Source organism: Oncorhynchus keta, chromosome 1 (assembly GCF_023373465.1).
Source record: "Oncorhynchus keta strain PuntledgeMale-10-30-2019 chromosome 1, Oket_V2, whole genome shotgun sequence".
Lineage (NCBI taxonomy): Eukaryota > Metazoa > Chordata > Actinopteri > Salmoniformes > Salmonidae > Oncorhynchus > Oncorhynchus keta.
This window is the reverse complement of record NC_068421.1, coordinates 45458152-45480859: the sequence shown is the minus strand read 5'-3', so window position 1 is coordinate 45480859 and position 22708 is coordinate 45458152. Positions and strand designations below refer to the sequence as shown.

The 22708-nt window shown below is 41.5% G+C and overlaps 1 protein-coding gene across 5 annotated transcripts in view; it reads left to right on the top strand.

The window, feature by feature from the left end:
* LOC118386320 (glutamate receptor ionotropic, kainate 4-like) overlaps positions 1 to 22708 on the top strand; it is a 440995-nt gene that overhangs the window by 275603 nt on the left and 142684 nt on the right. For 3 of the 5 annotated variants that reach the window (XM_052525982.1, XM_052525992.1, XM_052526002.1), the window contains 2 exons: positions 12163 to 12327; positions 20731 to 20828. In XM_052525982.1, coding sequence (XP_052381942.1) covers positions 12163 to 12327; positions 20731 to 20828 — 263 coding nt within the window. Of the gene's footprint in view, positions 1 to 150; positions 294 to 623; positions 913 to 12162; positions 12328 to 20730; positions 20829 to 22708 lie in introns of those variants that run through there. The other 2 variants (XM_052525998.1, XM_052525987.1) reach the window with 2 other exon arrangements.

Sequence of the window (22708 nt, the reverse complement as noted above, 5' to 3'; positions counted from 1 at the left end):
GCCATACAGTAGGCCAACTCATATTCTGTTCTTCTGAAATACATTTTCTTTATATCATAATGTTTCTTTATACCTGACTAAAATAAATAATTGATGTGTTTTGGTGTATATTACGTTTATTGAATAGACTTTTTAAAATGTAGACGTTCCAAAGGTGCGCAGCAGCGGCTTACATACGTGGAGGCCTGGAGATGCTTTAAATTAATTAACGGTCAATTACCGCAAGACCGGCAATAACTGGCTGACAAAATGTCATGACCGCCTAGCCCTAGTTATCAAACAACCATTAAAAGGTAGGCTATCTTTCCCTATATTCACATCAACAACAAGATGAACAACTAATGCTAGCCAGAGCAAAATTAGCTCCAATCTAACAAAGGAACATTAGACAAACCCTCTCAAACATTTTTAGCTAGTTGGCCATTAAAATTGCACTGATGCTTGTCCTTCTGCTGCTTGCCTGCCAATGTGCATTCTTGTCCCAACAAAGCACCCAAGCTAACTGGCTAAAGTTGATTAGCTTGCTAGCTAGCTACTTCCTGGCACAAATGAGCGAACACCTCACTCTGACCCTAGCAAAACCGGTTACATTGTTTACATTTTATCTAGTGCGATCGTGACTAACTATTACTTTTTTTGTCTACGCTTACTGACACCGGTCATATTCAGCAGGTGTTACGAGTTCGTAAATTCATTGGTTATTCAGCTCTCTGGCACACTCAGACAAGAGTGCTCTGAAATCGGAGTAGATAGTCAGAGTGAATTTGCGAACGCAAGAGATATGCTAACTGTATTAACAGTCATTCCAAGGTCAGCATAGCCAGCTAGCGATTCACATGTCTTGCTCGCTAACCAAATGACAACTGCATCTCTAGCTGTGTAGCCACCCGAAAAGCAACATGAGGGGAAAAAGTAAGTCACTTCCTCCAATGGCATAACATCTTCCTAGCAGCTAGCTAGCTAAGGTTAGGCTCTGTGTTTTTAGATTGCTACATAAATAAATACGCTAGCCTATTAGCCACGTTATGACTGACTTGTGGTCATTGTCCTTGCTAGTTTGATTGTGTTGACATTGCCAGCCTTATTTTACATTCGTCCGTTTTTGTCAAAAATATTGAGTCATTGAAACTGAAACAGTTCATCCCAAATGGAGGCAGCCAACAATGTATAGGGCCAGCTGTGATTTACAACCTGATAGCAATATTTTTGGGACTACCAAGAAATGTATTGGTGAATTATATTAACCATGCTTTGAATTGCATCCATCTATTCTGCCAACAATGCCTTACTGTATGTCATGGAATGTTGAGTTAAATATAACCTATTTTAAAAAAAACTCTTATAAAATCAATTCTGTAGCATAAACTGGGAATTTTTTATTTTTGACTGATGTTATGATTGTTTGTTTCATACCTGCAAAATAAAACGCTGTCAGTTCCAATTTAAGATTTAGTAGTGCTCGATGCAGCTATGATGTCAGGTTTATTAGTGTAATGTATGCTTTAAGAACATAGGCGGTTTATGTTAAATATGTTTTATTAATACATTTTGTTATTGATTTTCATACACACAACACACAAAAAGACCAACAAACAGAAAAGACACAATGAACATAGTCAACACCACATGATATCTAATAAACAGCTCAAGCCACAGGCAGCATTTAGCAGTCTTTTCTCATTCTCATACTTCCTACACTTGACATAGCCAGCTTTCAATAGCTGAGAGACTATCAAGGTTCGGTTGTGACTGATTTAAAGCCCCTCTATCCTCCTCCCAGCTCAGACAGATACTGTGTAGGAGACTGTGTGTTGGCCTTAAATGCCACCTTATACCCTATATAGTGCACTACTTTTGACGGTTAAAAGTCATGCACTGAATAGGGAAGAGGGTGTCATTTGGGATGCATATCCTGTGGTTGCAGCATCGGAGCCTGCCTGGTGTTCTCTTTCCACAATGCAGCCCGGTGCCAAGTGATAAAATGGGTGGAGAGAGATTCAAAAAAGAGGGCTGGAGATGTAAACAATTATCCCCTGCACCACACATCCCAGGGTGTGGATTCCAATGTCAAGCGGGATGAGCTATCACCCCCATTAATGCCATCATTATTCCCCCGTGCCTAATGACCTCCCTTAGAACACACACACACACACACACACACACACACACACACACACACACACACACACACACACACACACACACACACACACACACACACACACACACACACACACACACACACAGGATTAATCAATGTCAGAGAAAGTTTCCTGTGTGCTCTTTCTCTATAACTTCTTGTAAAACTGCTTTTTATTGCAGAAAGTATTTCTTCCGCACTATGCAAAGTCTTTTCTGGGAACTAAATAAATGTGTCCCACGTCCTGAGGGGAACTCTTGCTCTGCACTACATCTCTACCTGTGGGATTTCTTTTGCCCCATGATTCATAACTGAAAGAATTTCTCTTGATATGAGAGACATGTACGGTAATCTTGTATTCCTCATTTTTCAAGCCAGATAGAAAATCTACTCCTGCTGGTATTAGTTTTGGGATTTTGCAAAAACTTCACATAGGTTCCATTTGGGATTTCCCTAATATCCCAACAGTACTGTATATCATACTGTACTTTTTAACAGTCACATATAACTCTACCTGGGGAGAATAGGGTGTCATTTGAGACAGAGTTTGGAAAGGAAAGGAAAAATCTATGCAAAAACATTTTTTTTGTTAGTCCACTGTTGATAAAACCCAAAAAGTTTTGCAATTGTCGGTGATCAAGTTTTCTAGATATAGAACTATCAAATTATAGAAAGTGTCACAGTATGATGCATTTTTGAGTGGTATTTTCCTTTAATCAACCACCATGAGATTAGATTCCATTCTCTTTTTAGCCTTCTGATTACTCATTGTATTTGCCTTAGATATTATGGTGGAGGCCCAGGCAGTAACACTGCCGTCCTAGCTACATTAATCACAAGTCCAAATGGATCAATATGTTGTAATTAGTTCTTTTTCATCTCTGTCCATTTCTGAGATGAATAATGTTAGAGTTGAACAAGGCCATGGCAACAAAGCACCCTCAGACTCAACTGTGTCATTAATTTCCTGTTAGCAAACAATATGTTCTCTCTCTCTGAACAATGACTACTGCTGACAAAGTTAGTTTGAATCCCCTTGCATTTCCAACCAATCTGCATGTTCTTATCGCAAAGGTTTCACTATGTTGCCATTGTATTGAAGCCACAAGTTGTGCTCTGATAGACGGTGGAAGACATAAGCTCTCATGACCATTTGGCTAACCCACAGAGATACATCTCTTTGGTCTGCCACGTTGAAATTGTTTGGATGTGAAGTACTTCTATCATGATGCAAATTAACACATTTTATAATATGAATATAATCATTAATATGATGCTGGACACCTCTGGAAAGTACAGTGCCTTCAGAAAGTATTCATATGCATGCCTTATTCCACATTTTCTTGTGTTACAGCCTGAATTTGAAATGGATAAAAACAAAAAAAAAATGTTCAAAATACTCCTTAATAGGCAAGTCAGTTAAGAACAATTTTTCTTTTTTTGATGACGGCCTAGGAACAGTGGGTTAACTGCCTTGTTCAGGGGCAGAATGACAGATTTTACCTTGTCAGTTCGGGAATCGATCTTGCAGCCTTTCGGTTACTAGTCCAATGCTCTAACCACTAGGCTAGCTGCCGCCCCAGGTAATGACAAAGTGAAAACATGTTTTAGAAATGTTAGCACATTTTTTGAGAATGAATTACTGATATATTTCATTTACATAGGTATTCACACCCATTGGTCAATACATTTTAGAATCACCTTTGGCAGCAATTACAGCTGTGAGTCTTTCTGAGTAGTTACCTTAGAGCGTTGCACACCTGGATTGTATAATATTTGCAAATTATTAAAAAATTCTTCAAGCTCTGTCAAGTTGTTTGTTGATCAGTGCTTGACAGCCATGTTCAAGTCTTGCTGTAGATTTTCAAGCCGATTTAAGTCAAAACTATAACTAGGCCACTCAAACATTCACTGTCTTCTTGGTAAGCAACTCCAGTGTATATTTGTTCTTGTGTTTTAGGTTATTGTTCTACTGAAAGGAGAATTCGTCTGTAAGTGTCTGTTGGAAAGCAGACTGGTTTTCCTCTGGGATTTTGTCTGTGCTTAGCTCCATTCCGTTTCTTTTTTATCCTGAAAAACTCTCCAGTCCTTAACAATTAGAAATAAAATCAAACTGTATTTGTCACACGCGCCGAATACAACGGGTGTAGACCTTACCGTGAAATACTTACTTACAAGCCCTTTAAACAACAATGCAGTTCAAAAATATTTATTAAATAAACTAAAGTAAAAAATTAAATAAAAAGTAACAATAAAATAACAATACCGAGGCTTTATACAGGGGGTACCGGTATTGAGTCAATGTGCGGGGTATAGGTTAGTCAAGGTCATTTGTACATAGGTAGGGGTAAAGTGACAATGCATAGATAATAAACAGCAAGTAGCAGCAATGTGGTTGTTAATGTAAATAGTCCGGGTGTCCATTTGATTGATTGTTGAGCAGTCTTAATGCTTGTGGGTAGAAGCTGTTAAGGAGCCTTTTGGACCTAGACTTGGCGCTATGGTACCACTTTCCATGCGGTAGCAGAGAGAACAGTCTATGACTTGGGTGACTGGAGTCTTTGCCAATTTTTGGGGCCTTCCTCTGGCAACGCCTAGTATATAGGTCCTGAATGACAGGAAGCTTGGCCCCAGTGATGTACTAGGCCGTATGCACTACCCTCTGTAGTGCCTTACGGTCGGATGCTGACCAGGTGGTGATGCAACCGGTCAGGATGCTCTCGATGGTTCAGTTGTATAACTTTTTGAGGATCTGGGGACTCATGACAAATCTTTTAAGTCTCCTGAAGGGGAAACGGTGTTGTTGTGCCCTCTTCAAGACTGTCTTGGTGTGTTTGGACCATGATAGTTTGTTGGTGATGTAGATACCAAGAAACTTAAAACTCTCGACCCACTAACCTACAGCCCCGTCGATGTGAATGTGTGTTCGGCCCTCCTTTTCCTGTAGTCCACAATCGTCTCCTTTGTCTTACTCATGTTGCATACCCATAACATGATGCAGCCTCCACTATGAAGAATGGTACTTAGTAATGTGTTGTATTGCATTTGCCCAAAACATAACACTTTGTATTCAGGACAAAAAGTCTAAATCTAAATTTAATCAATTTGAAATTCAGGATGTAACGCAACAAAATATGGGAAAAGTCAAGGGGTGTGAATCAGTGGCGGTCGGTACCATTTAATATGAGGGAGGATTATAAAAATATATATACACTGCTCAAAAAAATAAAGGGAACACTAAAATAACACATCCTAGATCTGAATTAATGAAATATTCTTATTAAATACTTTTTTCTTTATGTGCTGACAACAAAAACGCACAAAAAATGATCAATGGAAATCAAATTTATCAACCCATGGAGGTCTGGATTTGGAGTCACACACAAAATTAAAGTGGTCAACCACACCAGCATATGGTCTCACAAGGGGTCTGAGGATCTCATCTCGGTACCTAATGGCAGTCAGGCTACCTCTGGCGAGCACATGGAGGGCTGTGCGGCCCCCCAAAGAAATGCCACCCCACACCATGACTGACCCACCGCCAAACCGGTCATGCTGGAGGAGGTTGAGGGCAGCAGATCGTTCTCCACGGCGTCTCCAGACTCTGTCACGTCTGTCACATGTGCTCAGTGTGAACCTGCTTTCATCTGTGAAGAGCACAGGGCGCCAGTGGCGAATCTGCCAATCTTGATGTTCTCTGGCAAATGCCAAACGTCCTTCACGGTGTTGGGCTGTAAGCACAACCCCCACCTGTGGACGTCGGGCCCTCATACCACCCTCATGGAGTCTGTTTCTGACCGTTTGAGCAGACACATGCACATTTGTGGCCTGCTGGAGGTCATTTTGCAGGGCTCTGGCAGTGCTCCTCCTGCTCCTCCTTGCACAAAGGCAGAGGTAGCGGTCCTGCTGCTGGGTTGTTGCCCTCCTACGGCCTCCTCCACGTCTCCTGATGTACTGGCCTGTCTCCTGGTAGCGCCTCCATGCTCTGGGCACTACGCTGACAGACACAGCAAACCTTCTTGCCACAGCTCGCATTGATGTGCCATCCTGGATGAGCTGCACTACCTGAGCCACTTGTGTGGGTTGTAGACTCCGTCTCATGCTACCACTAGAGTGAAAGCACCCCTGATCACACGCAAACAAAGTTCCCTTTCACCAAAACATAAAAACAGCAGATCATTTGAACTTGAAGTGGTCTATGGTCTCTCCTACCTATGCAGAACCACAATTAATCTTCTCCTTTCCCCTTCTGATGACCAGGTGGCGAATGTCTTGCATGTCTGGCCTATAATTTCCTGAACCTGTTGTGCTCTTCCATTTGCACAACATTATGATCTCGCATTTATTGTCCAGTGTTGCTTCCTAAGTGGACAGTTTGATTTCACAGAACCCTGTGATTGACTTGGAGTTACATTGTTCATTGTTTAAGTGTTCCCTTTATTTTTTGAGCACTGTCCTAATCAGGCCTTATTTCTGGATTACTGCATATTGGTTGACTGGGCTCCCTGCCTTCCATTAACCCAGCTCAATGTAACATTGATTCTGGTGTTAACTACATGATTCTCAAATGTTCCATTTACCGCTTTACTCCACTGGCCTAGTTGAATGAAAGTTTACAACCATGGTGTGCACAGTTGAGGGGAACGAACCTTGAGTAATTAAGGTGACTGATCAGGACACATTCAAACCACCCTTCACACTCTTGCCTGCATCCAGCCCTGATCTAGGGTGTAATCAGTTCCCTCCAACAGTCAAATGAGAGTTTCTGTTTGGACAAATGAAGGTATATTTGTCCCCACCTTCATTCTGTTTGCCCCATTTTTAAGACAGGATAGGCAGAATGATCCTTCTCACCCCCCTGATCACATTGTAAACAAAGTTCCTTGTCATAGCAATGCACATAAAAAAGTCAGCATAAGATCAAATGACTTAAATGTAAATGTAATGTAAATGTATATAACTCCTTCTCGCAGCTATCTACGCACTCTCCTTCTCTCACGTTTTCCCTTCGCTTGTGGACTTCAGTGCACAACACATCAGCTCTCTGTGACCAGGCAAAAAAAAAACTTTTCAAGCCAAAACCTCATATCATGATCGCTAACTGCTACACACAGCCTACATTGTTGTCACGTCATAGTCAACATAGCTACTAGAACTAACAAGTTAGTAAACCCGCTACAATCATGCAGTACAATGTACAATCAGAAACCAGTTTAGCAGTTACGCCGTTGTGCCCGGTGGCAATAAATTAATAAAAACAAAATAAATCTTGACTTGGAAGAGTTCCTGTGTTGGATAGCCATAGCCAGCTAGCTAAAATATCATCCCTCTTTGTTTGAGCCCGGGGTTTGAGTAGGCTAAATTTGTTCAAAACTGTTCATCTATTGTTTTTTTCTCTCTTTGAGTCAACTACTAACAACATTTTAGCTAGCTATAGCTTATGCTTTCAGCACTAGATTCATTATCTGATCCTTTGATTGGTGGACAACATGTCAGTTCAAGCTGCAAGAGCTCTGATAGTTTGGAGGATGTTGTCACGCCCTGACCGTAGATTGCTTTGTATGTTTCTATTTTTTTTAGTTTTGTCAGGGTGTGATGTGGGTGGGTATTCTATGTTGTAGGCCTAGGTTTTCTTTTTCTATGTGTTTGGCCTGGTATGGTTCTCAATCAGAGGCAGCTGTGTTTTCACCATACGGGACTGTTTCTGTTTTCCTTTATTCTCTTGTTCGTTTGTATTCAGTGTTCAGTTTATTAAAGGCATCATGAACACGTACCACGCTGCGCTTTGGTCTACTCCTTCTTCCACCAACGCAAATCGTTACAGATGTCCTCCGGAAGTTGTCATAATTACTGTGTAAGTCTATAGAAGGGGGTGACAACCCATGAGCCTCCTAGGTTTTGTATTGAAATCAAAGTACCCAGAGGAGGACAGAATGCTAACTGTCCTCCGGCTACCCTACAGAGTGCTGCTACCCTTAAGTATGTATTTGGTGACGTAAATATATTTAGTATAGTTTCATCTGAAAACGATCACTTTTTAAAATGTTTCACACATTATATTTGTATTAAATTTACTGAGTAGGATGGTCCACCCCTTCCAGCTAATCTACCGAAGGCTTCTAATGGTGTTAATATTGAGTTTAGTATACTTTGTCAAATGAAACAGCTATTAGACATGCATGGCCTATTGGCTATGCTGCTCGCTGCCGTACAAAGTCCACTGTCTTTGTTAATTAGTATCTGAAGTAATCAGTGGAGATTTGTATTCCCATGGTCAAAAAACCAAGCTCATTAACAGACTGAAATATTACAATTGATTTACAAGTCAGACAATTTGCATTAATAGAAGGAATACATTTTGAAGGAATCTGACTGGGGTTTGAAATAAACCTCTCAGTCATTCAAAGGAAGGAGATATTAATGTTCCAGAGGAGAGAGTAAATACAGCTCAGAGGGTGTCTGAATCAGTGCCAGTGTAATAAACCCTATAATTATAGTCAGGAGCAGGCCCTTCAGATGAGGGCCAGCGAACAACATTAAATATTAATGGCTAATATAACCTTGAAATCACTTTTGTCTCAGCTTGGTAGCGAAGACAAGATACATTGTAATAATCTCCTGAAATATCCCTCTGGCCCTTTCTTGTAACGGAGTGGAGAGAAGGCCGATGAGAGGAATATTAATAATACCTCAGATCTTTAAACACCATCATGTTTATGAGGCTCACGAATGTTCAAGCGACATGTGTGAAACGCTCCTTTTCTGTACTGTACACATCTTAAATAGATGGTATTTTTTATGCTTCTAGGCTCTGGCTTGATTGTTATGTCGCTTGGTGTGCTGTTCTGATAAGAGACTGCAGCGATGAATTAGGGAACCTCAGAGGACGGTAAGAACACCTCATGAGGCGCTTTGCCATTTGATGGTTTTAAAAACCTTTTTTTGGTTCAGAGTGCAGCCCAGAGTGCAGTCATAAATGTTCTACTATTAGGTTTTGGATCAACCGGTATCTGCGGCGGTCTGTCTTTGTGTTCTCTCTCTTGTTTCAATGTTGCCGTGATTATTTCTCCCCTGTTTTCAGGGGCGTAACACTCTCGGGATAAACATGAACGATTCCCCGTGAATACATGTTGCAGTCGGATAAAAATTCACCTCGGCGAGAAAGCAAACAATTGTCTAATGTCCTCAAGTCACTGAGATGCACTACAGATGCTCACACATCCCACATCCCGTGTCATGTTTCCAAGAGATACTCAACAGTTGTTTGCGAATCCATCTGAAGTATGTGAATCACTCTCTGTAGGTACTACAGTATACATGGAAAACTGTATATGCAATCACTACTGTATAAGCAATGTTCTTAGGTTATGAATGTGTAGAAATGTATCTTCAATGGAGAAACTCCGGTCTTGCCGTTCTGCCGCTTTCCCTAGCCGTGGACACCGGACAGCTCAGGGGAGCACAATGATTTGGAACGTCCGGGCAGAAATATATAATGTAGAACAAACAAATCTGACATTTACTGTCGATATACGGATTCACGTTAGCTCTATCTCATTTCTATCTGCAACGTTCAACAACGTTTGCCTACATTGAATGTGGCCCTGATCATAGTGCACTATACACATTGATTCAAAATCACCATGTGAACACAGCCCAGTTCCTCCCCATTGTACCCTTCTTCCTCTCCATATCAGGTAATGGCCAGGCATCTACACACCTAAGAGCTTTGGAAATGGACAGCGTATTACAGACATTTAGAGAGAAAGACGGCCATCGACCGTGCTTGTATTGTACTACAGTGCGTCCTATAAATGCCTCGGCACACCTCTGGGGCTGGCCATTGTTTGGTTTAAAAAGGTTCAAGGGCTGGGGTTTGAAATAAATCTCTCAGTCATTCAAAGGACGGAGATCTTCATGTTCCAGAGGAGAGAGTAAATACAGCTCAGAGGGTGTCTGGATCACGTGAGAGAATTGCCCAGCTCCATTCCCATGCTGCTCTCACTATCGAAACAGAACAAAACTTGCCAGAGGCAATAAGAGAGGGAGGGAGACCAATTTGGGCTGTGTAACTAACGGTGTAACTGCTATGTGGGCAGGCAAGCAGACATTCATTGTAGGCTACTTTTTAAACATTACATTACGTGTAATTTACATACACTGTCTGTCGGTCATTTCTTTATGCAGTATGTTTTGTGTATAAATATAGGCTATAGGTAAATCTCGCAAACCCCAATGTTTTATATTCCAGTTGACTATATTTGACCGCCATGTTGAGCTAATAAAGTAAAGTACGTAAAAGTAAAGTAATAACAACAAAATCTCAGTTTTGACATGTGTTATGAGGTGACAAGAACTCATCACATGTTCATTAGTTGTGTTCATTTGCAAATGTATCTACAAAATAAGCTCTGTGTGACATGAGCTGTGCACTTTCTTTTGTTGCCGTAATCAAATCCAAATAACTTTTAATTGGATAACCCCCCCCCATCATGTTAATTATATTCTGTAGGCTGTGTTCTGTTTGCACTAGCAGAGACAAGGCAAGGCACATACACGCTAAGTGTAAAATAATGGATAGATGGACAAATAAATGGATAAATAAACCTCAGACAACCTTTTGCTTACCTTCATGTGAATCTCTGTAAACGCCCCTAATTGCCGTGACCACTACCAATGCTGCTTTGCATAAATGGTTGTCTCATTGACCAAATTGAACTTGGGTTAGTTGTATCTGTGCGATCTGCATGGGAATGGGCCAGTTTTATCCCATCGTGGCTGTGGTTTATCATCTCTAATGCTACAGTAATTATTACACTGTCTTTGGCCTCCATCTAGGTCCGATCCTGTATCTAAATCCAGTGCTATTAATCTCACTCGCTGGAGAACTCAGGGAATGCAATAATAGCTGTGTTTGCTGTTAAAAGGGAGCCTGGAGTGTGAATGTTTTTGCAATTTCAACAAAAATGTCAGGCAAATGACCTGCTCTTTAGAGGAACCTATCATGTTGCTGTACGAGTTGAGCTATGTATTGACGCAGAGTATAGAGAAATGCGGAGGTCAGTTATATACATGTTTGTACATGCATTGATTTGACCTCACCGTCGGGCAACATTCCTACAGAAAGAAAGCTATTATTTTGCATTTAAGCAGGTTTTGAATGCTATTGCTTCTGGTGGATTGTGCCAATTTTTGAAGGAATTATACATTCCCTGTCTGGTTTTAGTTAGAGTATGGTAATGTTGGTGAGTTCAGGGTTCACATGCCTCGTCAACTGATTTATACATCAAAAATGTTTTTGGATTTAACCCTAGTCTAACTCAACAAATTACGCTACAATGTTGAACCTGAACCTGTCGTCTTGGGACACACTCAGGATTACAACCTATGCACAATGTGCCACGTCAATTATCCTAAAACTGTGTTGTGAATCGCCCACTGAGTTGCTCATTTGCTTGCTAGAACACACAGCGAAGCACCATTTCTCAACTGCTTCTTTGAGTCCTTCGTATTAATTTCACCCACACACATGTAGTTATGACACATGCATTCACGCCATATTCAAATGTTGGAAGCGTGCGCATCATGTGTAAAACAACAATTATGTTAATTCCAACATGATTGCGATAAATCAAGAGAGGACAAAACAGCCCTATTAAAATCTGTTGCCTCATCACTCTGCGCAAGATTTATTTGATTTAGATCGGGACTCCGGATTGGGAATCACATGATGTGTTAAGCGTTGTGTTCGGCTTTTTTTCTTCTTTTTTTTACACTAGCAAGTAAAAGTCACTTGTTTGTACTGACAGAAAACCATATTCACATTTGGTAATATAACGACCCCCATGAACCATAAGGGCTTTCTCTGTAGTTCTGCATGATTTGCAGCACAGTCTGTTTGAGGAAATAATAAAGTATATGTACTGTGTCTTGCCAATGTGGGCCATCGTGACACTGGGTATCCAAAGAGCCCATCTGCCAGAGTGGATGATGTTTTTCTTTCTTCACCTTCTCTTCTGCAGCCGCCATACTTGACGACCCAATGGAGTGCAGCCGGGGAGAGAGATTGGCCATCACTCTGGCGAAGGACAGCATCAACCGGTCCAGTAACCGTTCCACAACAGGCAAGCTGGAGGTGGACATCTTTGAGCTGCTGAGAGACAGTGAATATGAGATGGGAGAGACCAGTAAGTAGAGGATGGGAGTACGAGGTGGCTTTCAATTTTCGACTTTTGTCATTCATTTCAAAAAGTGAAAGACAAGTATGTCACGGAGTTCCACATTAAAAGGTCTGTCTGCCTGTTTGCCTGTTTGCCTGTTTGCCTGTTTGCCTGTCTGCCTGTCTGCCTGTCTGCCTGTCTGCCTGTCTGCCTGTCTGTCTGTCTGTCTGTCTGTCTGTCTGTCTGTCTGTCTGTCTGTCTGTCTGTGTGTCTGTGTGTCTGTGTGTCTGTGTGTCTGTGTGTCTGTCTGTCTCTGTCTGTCTGTCTGTCTGTCTGTCTGTCTGTCTGTCTGTCTGTCTGTCTGTCTGTCTGTCTGTCTGTCTGTCTGTCTGTCTGTCTGTCTGTCTGTCTGTCTGTCTGTCTGTCTGTCTGTCTGTCTGTCTGTCTGTCTGTCTGTCTGTCTGTCTGTCTGTCTGTCTGTCTGTCTGTCTGTCTGTCTGTCTGTCTGTCTGTCTGTCTGTCTGTCTGTCTGTCTGTCTGTCTGTCTGTCTGTCTGTCTGTCTGTCTGTCTGTCTGTCTGTCTGTCTGTCTGTCTGTCTGTCTGTCTGTCTGTCTGTCTGTCTGTCTGTCTGTCTGTCTGTCTGTCTGTCTGTCTGTCTGTCTGTCTGTCTGTCTGTCTGTCTGTCTGTCTGTCTGTCTGTCTGTCTGTCTGTCTGTCTGTCTGTCTGTCTGTCTGTCTGTCTGTCTGTCTGTCTGTCTGTCTGTCTGTCTGTCTGTCTGTCTGTCTGTCTGTCTGTCTGTCTGTCTGTCTGTCTGTCTGTCTGTCTGTCTGTCTGTCTGTCTGTCTGTCTGTCTGTCTGTCTGTCTGTCTGTCTGTCTGTCTGTCTGTCTGTCTGTCTGTCTGTCTGTCTGTCTGTCTGTCTGTCTGTCTGTCTGTCTGTCTGTCTGTCTGTCTGTCTGTCTGTCTGTCTGTCTGTCTGTCTGTCTGTCTGTCTGTCTGTCTGTCTGTCTGTCTGTCTGTCTGTCTGTCTGTCTGTCTGTCTGTCTGTCTGTCTGTCTGTCTGTCTGTCTGTCTGTCTGTCTGTCTGTCTGTCTGTCTGTCTGTCTGTCTGTCTGTCTGTCTGTCTGTCTGTCTGTCTGTCTGTCTAGCCTGTCTTGAGATATATAGTATATACAAAAGTATGTGGACACTCGTTAAAATGAGTGGATTTGGCTATTTCAGCCACACCCGTTGCTGACAGGTGTATAAAATCGAGCACACAGCCATGCAATCTCCATAAACAAACATTGGCAGTAGAATGGCCCGTACTGAAGAGCTCAGTGACTTTCAATGTGACACCGTCATAGGATGCCACCTTTCCAACAAGCTAATCTGTTGAATTTCTATCCTGCTAGAGCGACCCCGGTCAACTGTAAGTGCTGTTATTGTGAAGTCGAAACGACTAGGAGCAACAACGGCTCAGCCGCAAAGGTGTAGGCCACCCATGCTCGCAGAACGGGACCGCCGAGTGCTGAAGCGCACAGTGCATAGAAGAATTGTCTGTCCTCGGTCGCAACACTAGTTCCAAACTGCCTCTTGAAGCAACGTCAGCACAAGAACTGTTTGTCGAGGAGCTTCATGAAATGCGTTTCCATGGCCGAGCAGCCACACACAAGCCTAAGATCACCATGCGCATTGCCAAGTGTCGGCAGGAGTGGTGTAAAGGCCGTCGTCATTGGGCTCTGGAGCAGTGGAAGCGCGTTCTCTGGAGTGATGAATCACGCTCACCATCTGGTGGTCCGACGGAAAAATCTGGGTTTTGCGGATGCCAGGAGAATGCTACCTTCCTGAATGCATAGTGCCAACTGTAATGTTTGGTGGAGGAGGAATAATGGTCTGGAGCTATTTTTCATGGTTCGGGCTAGGCCCTTTAGTTCCAGTGAAGGGAAATCGTAACGCTACTGCATACAATGACATTCTAGACGATTCTGTCCTTCCATTTTTGTGGCAACAGTTTGGCGACAGCCCTTTCTTGTTTCAGCATGACAAAGCCCACATGCACAAAGTGAGGTCCATACAGAATTTTTTTTTCGGGATCGGTGTGGAAGAACTTTACTGACCTCAACCCCATCAAACACATTTGGAATGAATTGGAACGCAGACTGCGAACCAGGCCTAATCGCCCAACATCAGTGCAGATCTTGTTACTGAATGGAAGCAAGTCCCCACAGTAATTTTCTAACATCTAGTGGAAAGACTTCCCAGAAGAGTGGAGGCTGTTATAGCAGCAAAGAGGGGACCAACTCCCATGCCCATGATTTTGGAAAGAGATGTTTGTTTTGACCATGTAGTATACTAGAAATCTAATGAGGTGGACAGAATTTGCAAAAATCTATGTCAATCAGCCTATCGCCATGACCTTGTGGATGGATACAGTGCAATGAAATATTAACAATGCATTAACATTTCAACAAGTAGACTTTAATGCTGGTATTTTTATACCAGCTACTTTGATTAGATGGAATAGAAGGAGAATAGAATACACTTTTACCAGTCTGTTTATCTAACATGAAGTTCACCTACTGTGTGTTGCCAATGTGGGCCATACTGACACTGGGTTGCTAAAAAACCCTTCTGGCAGAGTGGATAATGTTTTCTTTCTTCCCTTTGGCACATGTTGCGGAGTACAAGGAGTGGAATTTAGCTAAACAGATTGCTACCCAGGCTACTGTTGCCCGTTTCCGCAACAGGCATCATTATACTCCTTGTAGTGAGCTCTAACATATGGAATATGTCTAGATACTGAAATACACATTTTCGCATGAATTTAGTCAACATTTAAAAAATACTAATATGAATATCACAAAACTACCTTTTTTTGATTTAGCTTATTTTTTAGACACATTGTTTGTGTCATGTTCTGACCATAGTTCTGTTATTTTATCTTTGTTTTAGTATGGTCAGGGCGTGAGTTGGGTGGGCAGTCTATGTTTGTTTTTCTATGTTGGTTTTTGAGTTCGGCCTAGTATGGTTCTCAGAGGCAGCTGTCAATTGTTGTCCCTGATTGAGAATCATACTTAGGTAGCCTGGGTTTCAGTTTTGAGTTGTGGGTGTTTGTCTTCCGTGTTAGTACCACACGGGACTGTTTAGTTCATTTCACGTTTATTGTTTTGTATTTCGTAGTGTTCAGTTTATGTATTAAAATAAACATTATGGACACTTACCAAGCTGCAAATTGGTCCTCCGATCCTTCTCGCTACTCCTCCTCAGAAGAGGAGGACGAGGTTTGTTACAGTTTGGAACAATATACTCTCTGATACTTTTAATGGTATGACCCATTTGATACATAATAGGTCACAATCACGATGAAGTTTCAATGGGAGAATTGCCAGAACAATCTGAGATACCCCAAAATCATTTGTACCCGCTGGCTCGGAATCGCGCTACAAAATTATGCCACCCATTTAAATATAAACATCACAAGCCCTTCTAGTCAGCCACGTTCTGCTCGAGGTGCTACTCCCCAATGCATATACAGGGAAAATAAATGAGGAAGGGTTGAGGTTAATTCATAAAAGTCTAAGCCGTTGGGGGTCATTTAGCTATTTGATAATGAATTGTAGGACCCCTTTAGGTATATACATTTTTTTTTAATGATTTAACAAAATATTGAATTTGGCCATTAGTATTGTAGCCCAGAGAAATGCATTAAATAACTCAGTAATAAATGACAAAAAAAGACAGTCAAAAAATCTATCATAAGAAACAAGGTTTTGGAGTGTTTGTCCTTTATCTAGGAGATATAAGAAAGCTCGGAAATATTATTATGTATTTTTTTTTAACACATATTTAACCCCTTTTTGGGGTAGGCACAAAACTACCATCATACTTCCTGTCTTTAAAAAAAAAAACGGTACCGGTTACCTTCAGACAAATCCCGTGGGGATCCTACAGCAAAATAGAGAAGCATAGTGTTTGTGAGAATCTCCCCTTTACCCTTTAGTTCGTAGCCCAAACGGTTCGGCTGCTACAAACAGAAGTTGGCACATTGACGGTACCAACTTCAGATGAGTCCCCTGACACTTGTGGCGGTCGTACAGCATTGTGTTTGTGAGTCTACCCTTTCTATTTGACACTACGGACATTTTCATGAGAAGAACAATTTTCAGGATTATCTCATGGTCTGATAAACATCGCTCTACCTCTGCCGCCTAAAACCGCAAATGCGGAAGTGCGATATAGGCGGATGCGGTTCATTGAGACGCATGCCGTTAATTTTTTAAAATTATGTTACTTAGATTGTCGCACTGGTGCATCAATCGACTCTAGGGGGTTAAAAGCACACTGTACTGTAGGTGTATGCCCATTTAGATTCATACTGTCGTTCAGTCAGTAACCTTATTGAACTGGAAATACAAGCTGAAATAAATCATTCTCTCTACTATTATTCTGATATTTCACATTCTTAAAATAAAGTGGTGATCCTAACTGCCCTAAGACAGGGAATTTTTACTAGGATTAAATGTCAGGAATTGTGAAAAACTGAGTTTAAATGTATATGGCTAAGGTGTATGTAAACTTCCGATTTCAACTGTTTATCCTGCTAGGTGAATATCCATGTTGTCATATCAGCCATGATTTCGTGAAAAATAAGATGTTACAGCTTTTGATGTCCCGTTGGTAGGATATTTGTGATCGTACCTCATCTAATTTATTGCCCAATGATTGTACGTTGGCGAGTAATATTGACAGTAACAGCAGCTTTCCCACTCGCCTTCTGCAGAACCTTATGAGGCGCCCCGCTCTGTGTCCTCTGTATCTGCGTCTCTTTCTCTTGCCAATAACGGGGATGTTGGTCGGATATTAGCAGTATATCCTGTGAGTCCTGCTTGTTGAAGAAGAAATCTTTGTCTAATCTGAGGTGAGCGATCGCTGTCCTGATATCCAGAAGCTTTTTTTTGTCATAAGATACTGTGGCAGAAACATTAAGTACAAAACGTAGAGCTTAATGGCCGTTGTTGCTCCTCCTCATACATACAAACAACTGTATACCTCTCCCTGCTTGGTTGGCTGCCTGCAAACCCCCTCCTAATTTAGTGCTGTCGTGGCTCTGCCCAGGCAGCAATTGGATTAGGGATGGATCAGTGGCACCAGTAAGGAGGAAATGTCACACAACCTGCCTAGCTGTGTGTGTGTGTGTGTTTTTCAACATAACTGTTGGCCCGTTTGGTCGAATGGTCCAAGATGTCGGCTTCTTTCCTGGGAGACCAGGTTTCTAATCCCTCCAGTAACAGAAGCACACGTGAAATGTTGGCAAACCACATGTCTGAGTTATATTAAAAATATCCATGTAAAACTTCAGTGTCTTACTCATGTGTCTGTTTTTCTACGTGATATTTTTGACATGTGAAACATTTGTGTAAATTGTCAGACACGTGTCCGTAAACCACGTGTCTGCCCCGTGAACATTTACGTGTGAAATCTTTCACATTATTTCACGTGTCCAAAAACCACGTTTTTTTACACGCTCTTTTTACAAGAGTTTACATTTTTTTTATTATGTGGTGTGTGCATTCATGTGTGAATTTGAATGTGGGTAACAATACTTTAAAGTACTACTTGAGTCGTTTTTTGTGCCGACTATCTGTACTTTAATTTACTATTTATATTTTTGTACAACTTTTACTTCACTACATTCCTAAAGAAAACAAGACTTTTACTCCATACATTTTCCCTGACACCCAAAACCACTCGTTCCATTTCGAATGCTTAGCAGGACAGGAAAACGGTCTAATTCACACTTTTATCAAAAGAACATCCCTATTGCCTTTGATCTGGAGGATTCAATAAACACAAATGCTTTGTTTGTAAATGATGTTGTGTTAGCATTTGTCCACGGCTATCCTTAAATAAAAAGAAAATCGTGCTGTCTGGTTTGCTTAATATAAAGAATGTGAAATTATTTGTACTTTTGATACTTAAGTATATTTAAAATCAAATACTTTTGCTCAAGTAGTATTTTACTGGGTGACGTTCACTTCTTAAGTTGTTTTCTATTGAGGTATCTTTACTCTTACTCAAGTATGGCAATTGGGTACTTTTTCCACCACTGAATGTGGGTTCACAGAACTGAACTCCAGGTCCCATGAGTACATTGGCTCTCATTTGCAGATGCTGCGGCTCTCAATAAGGTATTGATTTGAGGGAATCAATTCTAAACTGAATGGACTCCAGACAACCCACTGACCAAGATTAGACAGAAGATGTGCAGAATTCCATTATAATGATCCACACTTATATTGGAGAAGTTGTCACGTGTCACAGATGTAAAATGCTTTGCCCATAGACTGAGGTGGAGCGAGAAGAGAATCCAAGATGGACATATTGGCCTTTTCTCAATTGGATTTGCACAACGACTGTGTCCTCTCTCCGTCGTCCTCTGGCCTCCTTTAAAAAAAAAAGGTAATCAAGGGGAGGTGGCGAGGAGAGGGAAAGTTATAACAGAGACGCTAAGAGTCGAGAAGCAGGTGCAGGTGAAACGTTTAACACAACAAACATGGAATAAGACAACATAACAGTAGCATCTACGCATAAACACAGGAACAATAGTGACTGGGGAAAGGACCTAAGGGAGTGCCAGATATAGGGGAGGTAATGTCCAGGTGTGCCTCATGACGTGCAGGTACACGTAATGATTGATGCCATGTGTGCGTAATGATGGATCCCAGGACCAGTGGTTAGTAAACCAGCGACGTCAAATGCCGGAGCGGAGGAGCTGCAGTAGACATGACAAAATTGGATGAAAATGCGCTTTTATTAAATGTCTGTCCTTATCCCATTGCGCGTCTTCAGGGTGGAATTCCAAAATAAATATATAAAGTAATAAAAACAAATTTAGCTAGTTTTATATAAAAAAGTATTTCTGGAACTCTTCCGCAAAGGACTCAAGTAGGTTAGACTTGTGCTTCCTCGCTAAAAGGCTATTGAAGAGAGGGGGGGGACGTCTTCCATTTGCTTACTAACGAATTGACACTCTCCTTTACCACTGGACCACTTATCGGTTTCCTGGTCACGGAAGAGAGAGGACAGAGGAGAGAGGGTGGAGGACAGACTTTTGCCCAAATGACAAAAGGCCATTCTGTTCCCTGTGTAAAATAAAAAATGCCGACCTGTAAAAAGCCTCAAGGGGCCAGTGGCACCGTGCCTGTCAGGCTAATCCGGTCACTTTGTAATTCGGTGAAGCCATGCAGACAGGTGCAAATGTGCTTTAAATGGAGGAGAGAGGGGTAGCTGGGTGGGTGGGAGTGGAGGAGGGGAATGTACGGGACACTCCATTGGATGACAAAGGGATTATTTATTAATCATTTGATTCACTGCTCCTGTAAATTTTCTATCTCATTCGGTGAGGATCCCGAGCTTTGCTCCACTGGCTCAAAAATGGTCCACCTTTACTCTTCCTTTATACATCTTTACCCTCATTTGGGGTTTGTTACTGGCCCATCCACCACCTCAGCCAGTCTGTCGCCCTCCACTGTGTGTCCCAAATGGCACCCTATTCCCTATATATTGCACTACTTTTGACCAGAGCCCTAAGGGCCCTGGTCAAAATAAGTGCACTACACAGGAACGAGGGTGCCATTTGGGCAGCAGGCGACATATTCAGACAGCAGTCCTCCTGACTACCATAGAATGTTAATGAAAGACAGGGATCAACCCCCACCTGAAATTGCATTTTGTTTCCCCTGCAAGTAAGATTTAAGCCCAAACTCATGTGCAGGGGATTGCAAAGGAAATACTATATTATATTTCTTCTTCCCACCAAAAAATCAATTTCATACACTGATTCAGTGTGATGGTGAATGTTAGAAAAAAAGATATCACAAATGCTTTTGGAAGACTGATAAAATATCTGATCGGTTTCGTTTTAATATAGTTCTCAGCTATTATTTTAACTAGGTCAATGTGCCCCTGCATGGCAGCAACTGTTGGTTGGCACTAACTCCTACATGCCACTTTTAAGGAGTACTTTCGTCCCCAATTGTTATCTTAAAATGAAGGATTGTTGACATGACATTCTAAATGGTTTTGCAAAAACTTCCAAATGACCAGATCTCATTCCAACCTGTTGCTACAGTAATTATGTTCCACCATTGCAGCACCATTCAATCTGTCATATTGTAATCTATAGTCGTAGGTCTACTATCGGTGATGTGAAATCATATACAGAGCAGCTGTAAGTTAATACATCAATAGAACATGATCAAGTTAATAGTTAGCAAACCCCAAACACCTACTTATTAAAGGTTAACTGGGAACTGCTGACTCATACTGTTAGTGCAGGTTAAATCTACACACAAAGCAACACGCAACTCCTATTTAATAGGCTGAATGTGATATTTGGACCATGTCCTGTATTATCTGACTGGATGCTTGTCTTTGTGTGTTGACAGTGTGCCAGATCCTGTCCAAGGGAGTGGTGGGAGTCCTGGGTCCCTCCGCCAGCCCTGCTTCCAATTCCATCATCAGCAATATCTGTGGAGAGAAAGAGGTGAGTGCTGGCTCGCATTTTGGCTCAATTTATTTGGTGTCACAATAGCATTGTTTGCCAGTCATATTATGGAACAATATGTTTTATTATTACTGTGTTTGAGGCCGTGCTTGACCCATGTCAATACCACAGCAGACAGAATATTTTTCAGAACATTCTAAGTTATTGTCTGAATTTACCCATTGGCGACATTCTGGAAAGGACTAAAAATGTCATTTTAAACCATTTTCACGAAAAAGTGAATTTTTTTAATTTATTTTTCGTGACCCAAAAACGGTGACCGGACATGCCGAATTGGCAACATTCTGGAAAGGACCCAAAAAACTATTTAAAACCATCCCTGGTGATGTGCACTGTCTATCCCTTTTAAATGTTCTGACTGAGCTCATTCCCTGTGTGAATAAATAAACATGTAGATGAATTGTACGTTCTTAAACAAGTTAACTTTCTGTAATGTATTCATCGGACCATGCACCACGACTCCTTAAGCAGTGTTTCCCAAACCTTGTCCTCAGGACCCCAAGGGGTGCAACTTTTGGTTTTTGTTCAACAGCTGATTCAACTAATCAAGCTTTGATCATTTGAATCAGCTGTGTAGTGTTAGGGTAAAAAAAAATGTCCACCCCTCGTTTGGGAAACAAAGTTTGGGAAACGCTGCCTTTAAAGGGATACCTTGGGATTTTGGTAATGAGGCCCTTTATCTACTTCCCCATAATCAGAGCATGCTAGCAGACACCCAGACTTCCAGTCACTGCGCTAATGCTAGTTAGCATTGGCTGGAAAAACTCTAACTTCCTTCAAACTGGACACAGACACACACACAAATGGTATCCACTAGTTCATCGGACTCTGGTGAGGTAAATAAAGGGCCTCATTGCCAAAATCCCAAAGTATCCCTTCATAAACTGTTCTTAATGCTAAATGATTAAGAAATACATTAACATGTTTCAAGCAAATACCATCTAAAAGACAGAGTTCTGCAGAGCTACAACAATGCTGACATGTAAGCACGATGATGCCACATCATGGCTCTTAAAAGGCGAACAGGATAGTGTTGAGGAGTTGCTCTAATAGCTGTTGGTGTGTACATGACAATAGATAAAGGTCACATTGCGCTGTTACTACCCTGGAAGTGATATCTCACTAATGGTCTCCTTTTGCAAACTGGGCATATCGGTAGTCTTTCAGTGGAGGACAGCAGGGCCGGCCATGGCTGATGGAACATGTCTATGGGACTGAGGGAGGGAAAGTGCTTTGGCCACTTTATTACAACCTGTTTTAGGGGAGAGTGGAGTACGATGGAGAATATTCTTTTCCAATATAAATTGCTTGAGGTGTGTTTAAATGCAGTAGCCACAGTACTAATGTGGATTAACAGTTTTTCTAAATGGTGATTAGATTATGAATATGTGCTAGTATAATGTGCATCCAACACTGACAAATAAGATCAATCAGCAATCAATGCGTCCACGTACAGTGCCTTCAGAAAGTATTCACACCCCTCGATTTTTCCACATTAGAAAAAAAAATGTCACTGGCCTACACACCATAACCTCATAATGTCAAAGTGGAATTGTGTTTTCAAATGTTTCACAAATGTATAAAAAATGAAAAGCTGAAATGTCTTGAGTCAAATAGTCAACCCCTTTGTTATGGCAAGCTTAAATAAGTTCAGGAGTAAACATGTGCTTAAGTCACATAAGTTGCATGGACTCACTTGTGTGCAACAAGTGTTCAACATGATTTTTCAATGACCGCATCTCTATACCTCAAACATACAATTATCTGTAAGGTCCCTCAGTCACTGAATTTCAAACAGATTTAACCACAGAAACCAGGGAGGTTTTCCAATGCGTCGCAAAGAAAGTCACCTATTGGTA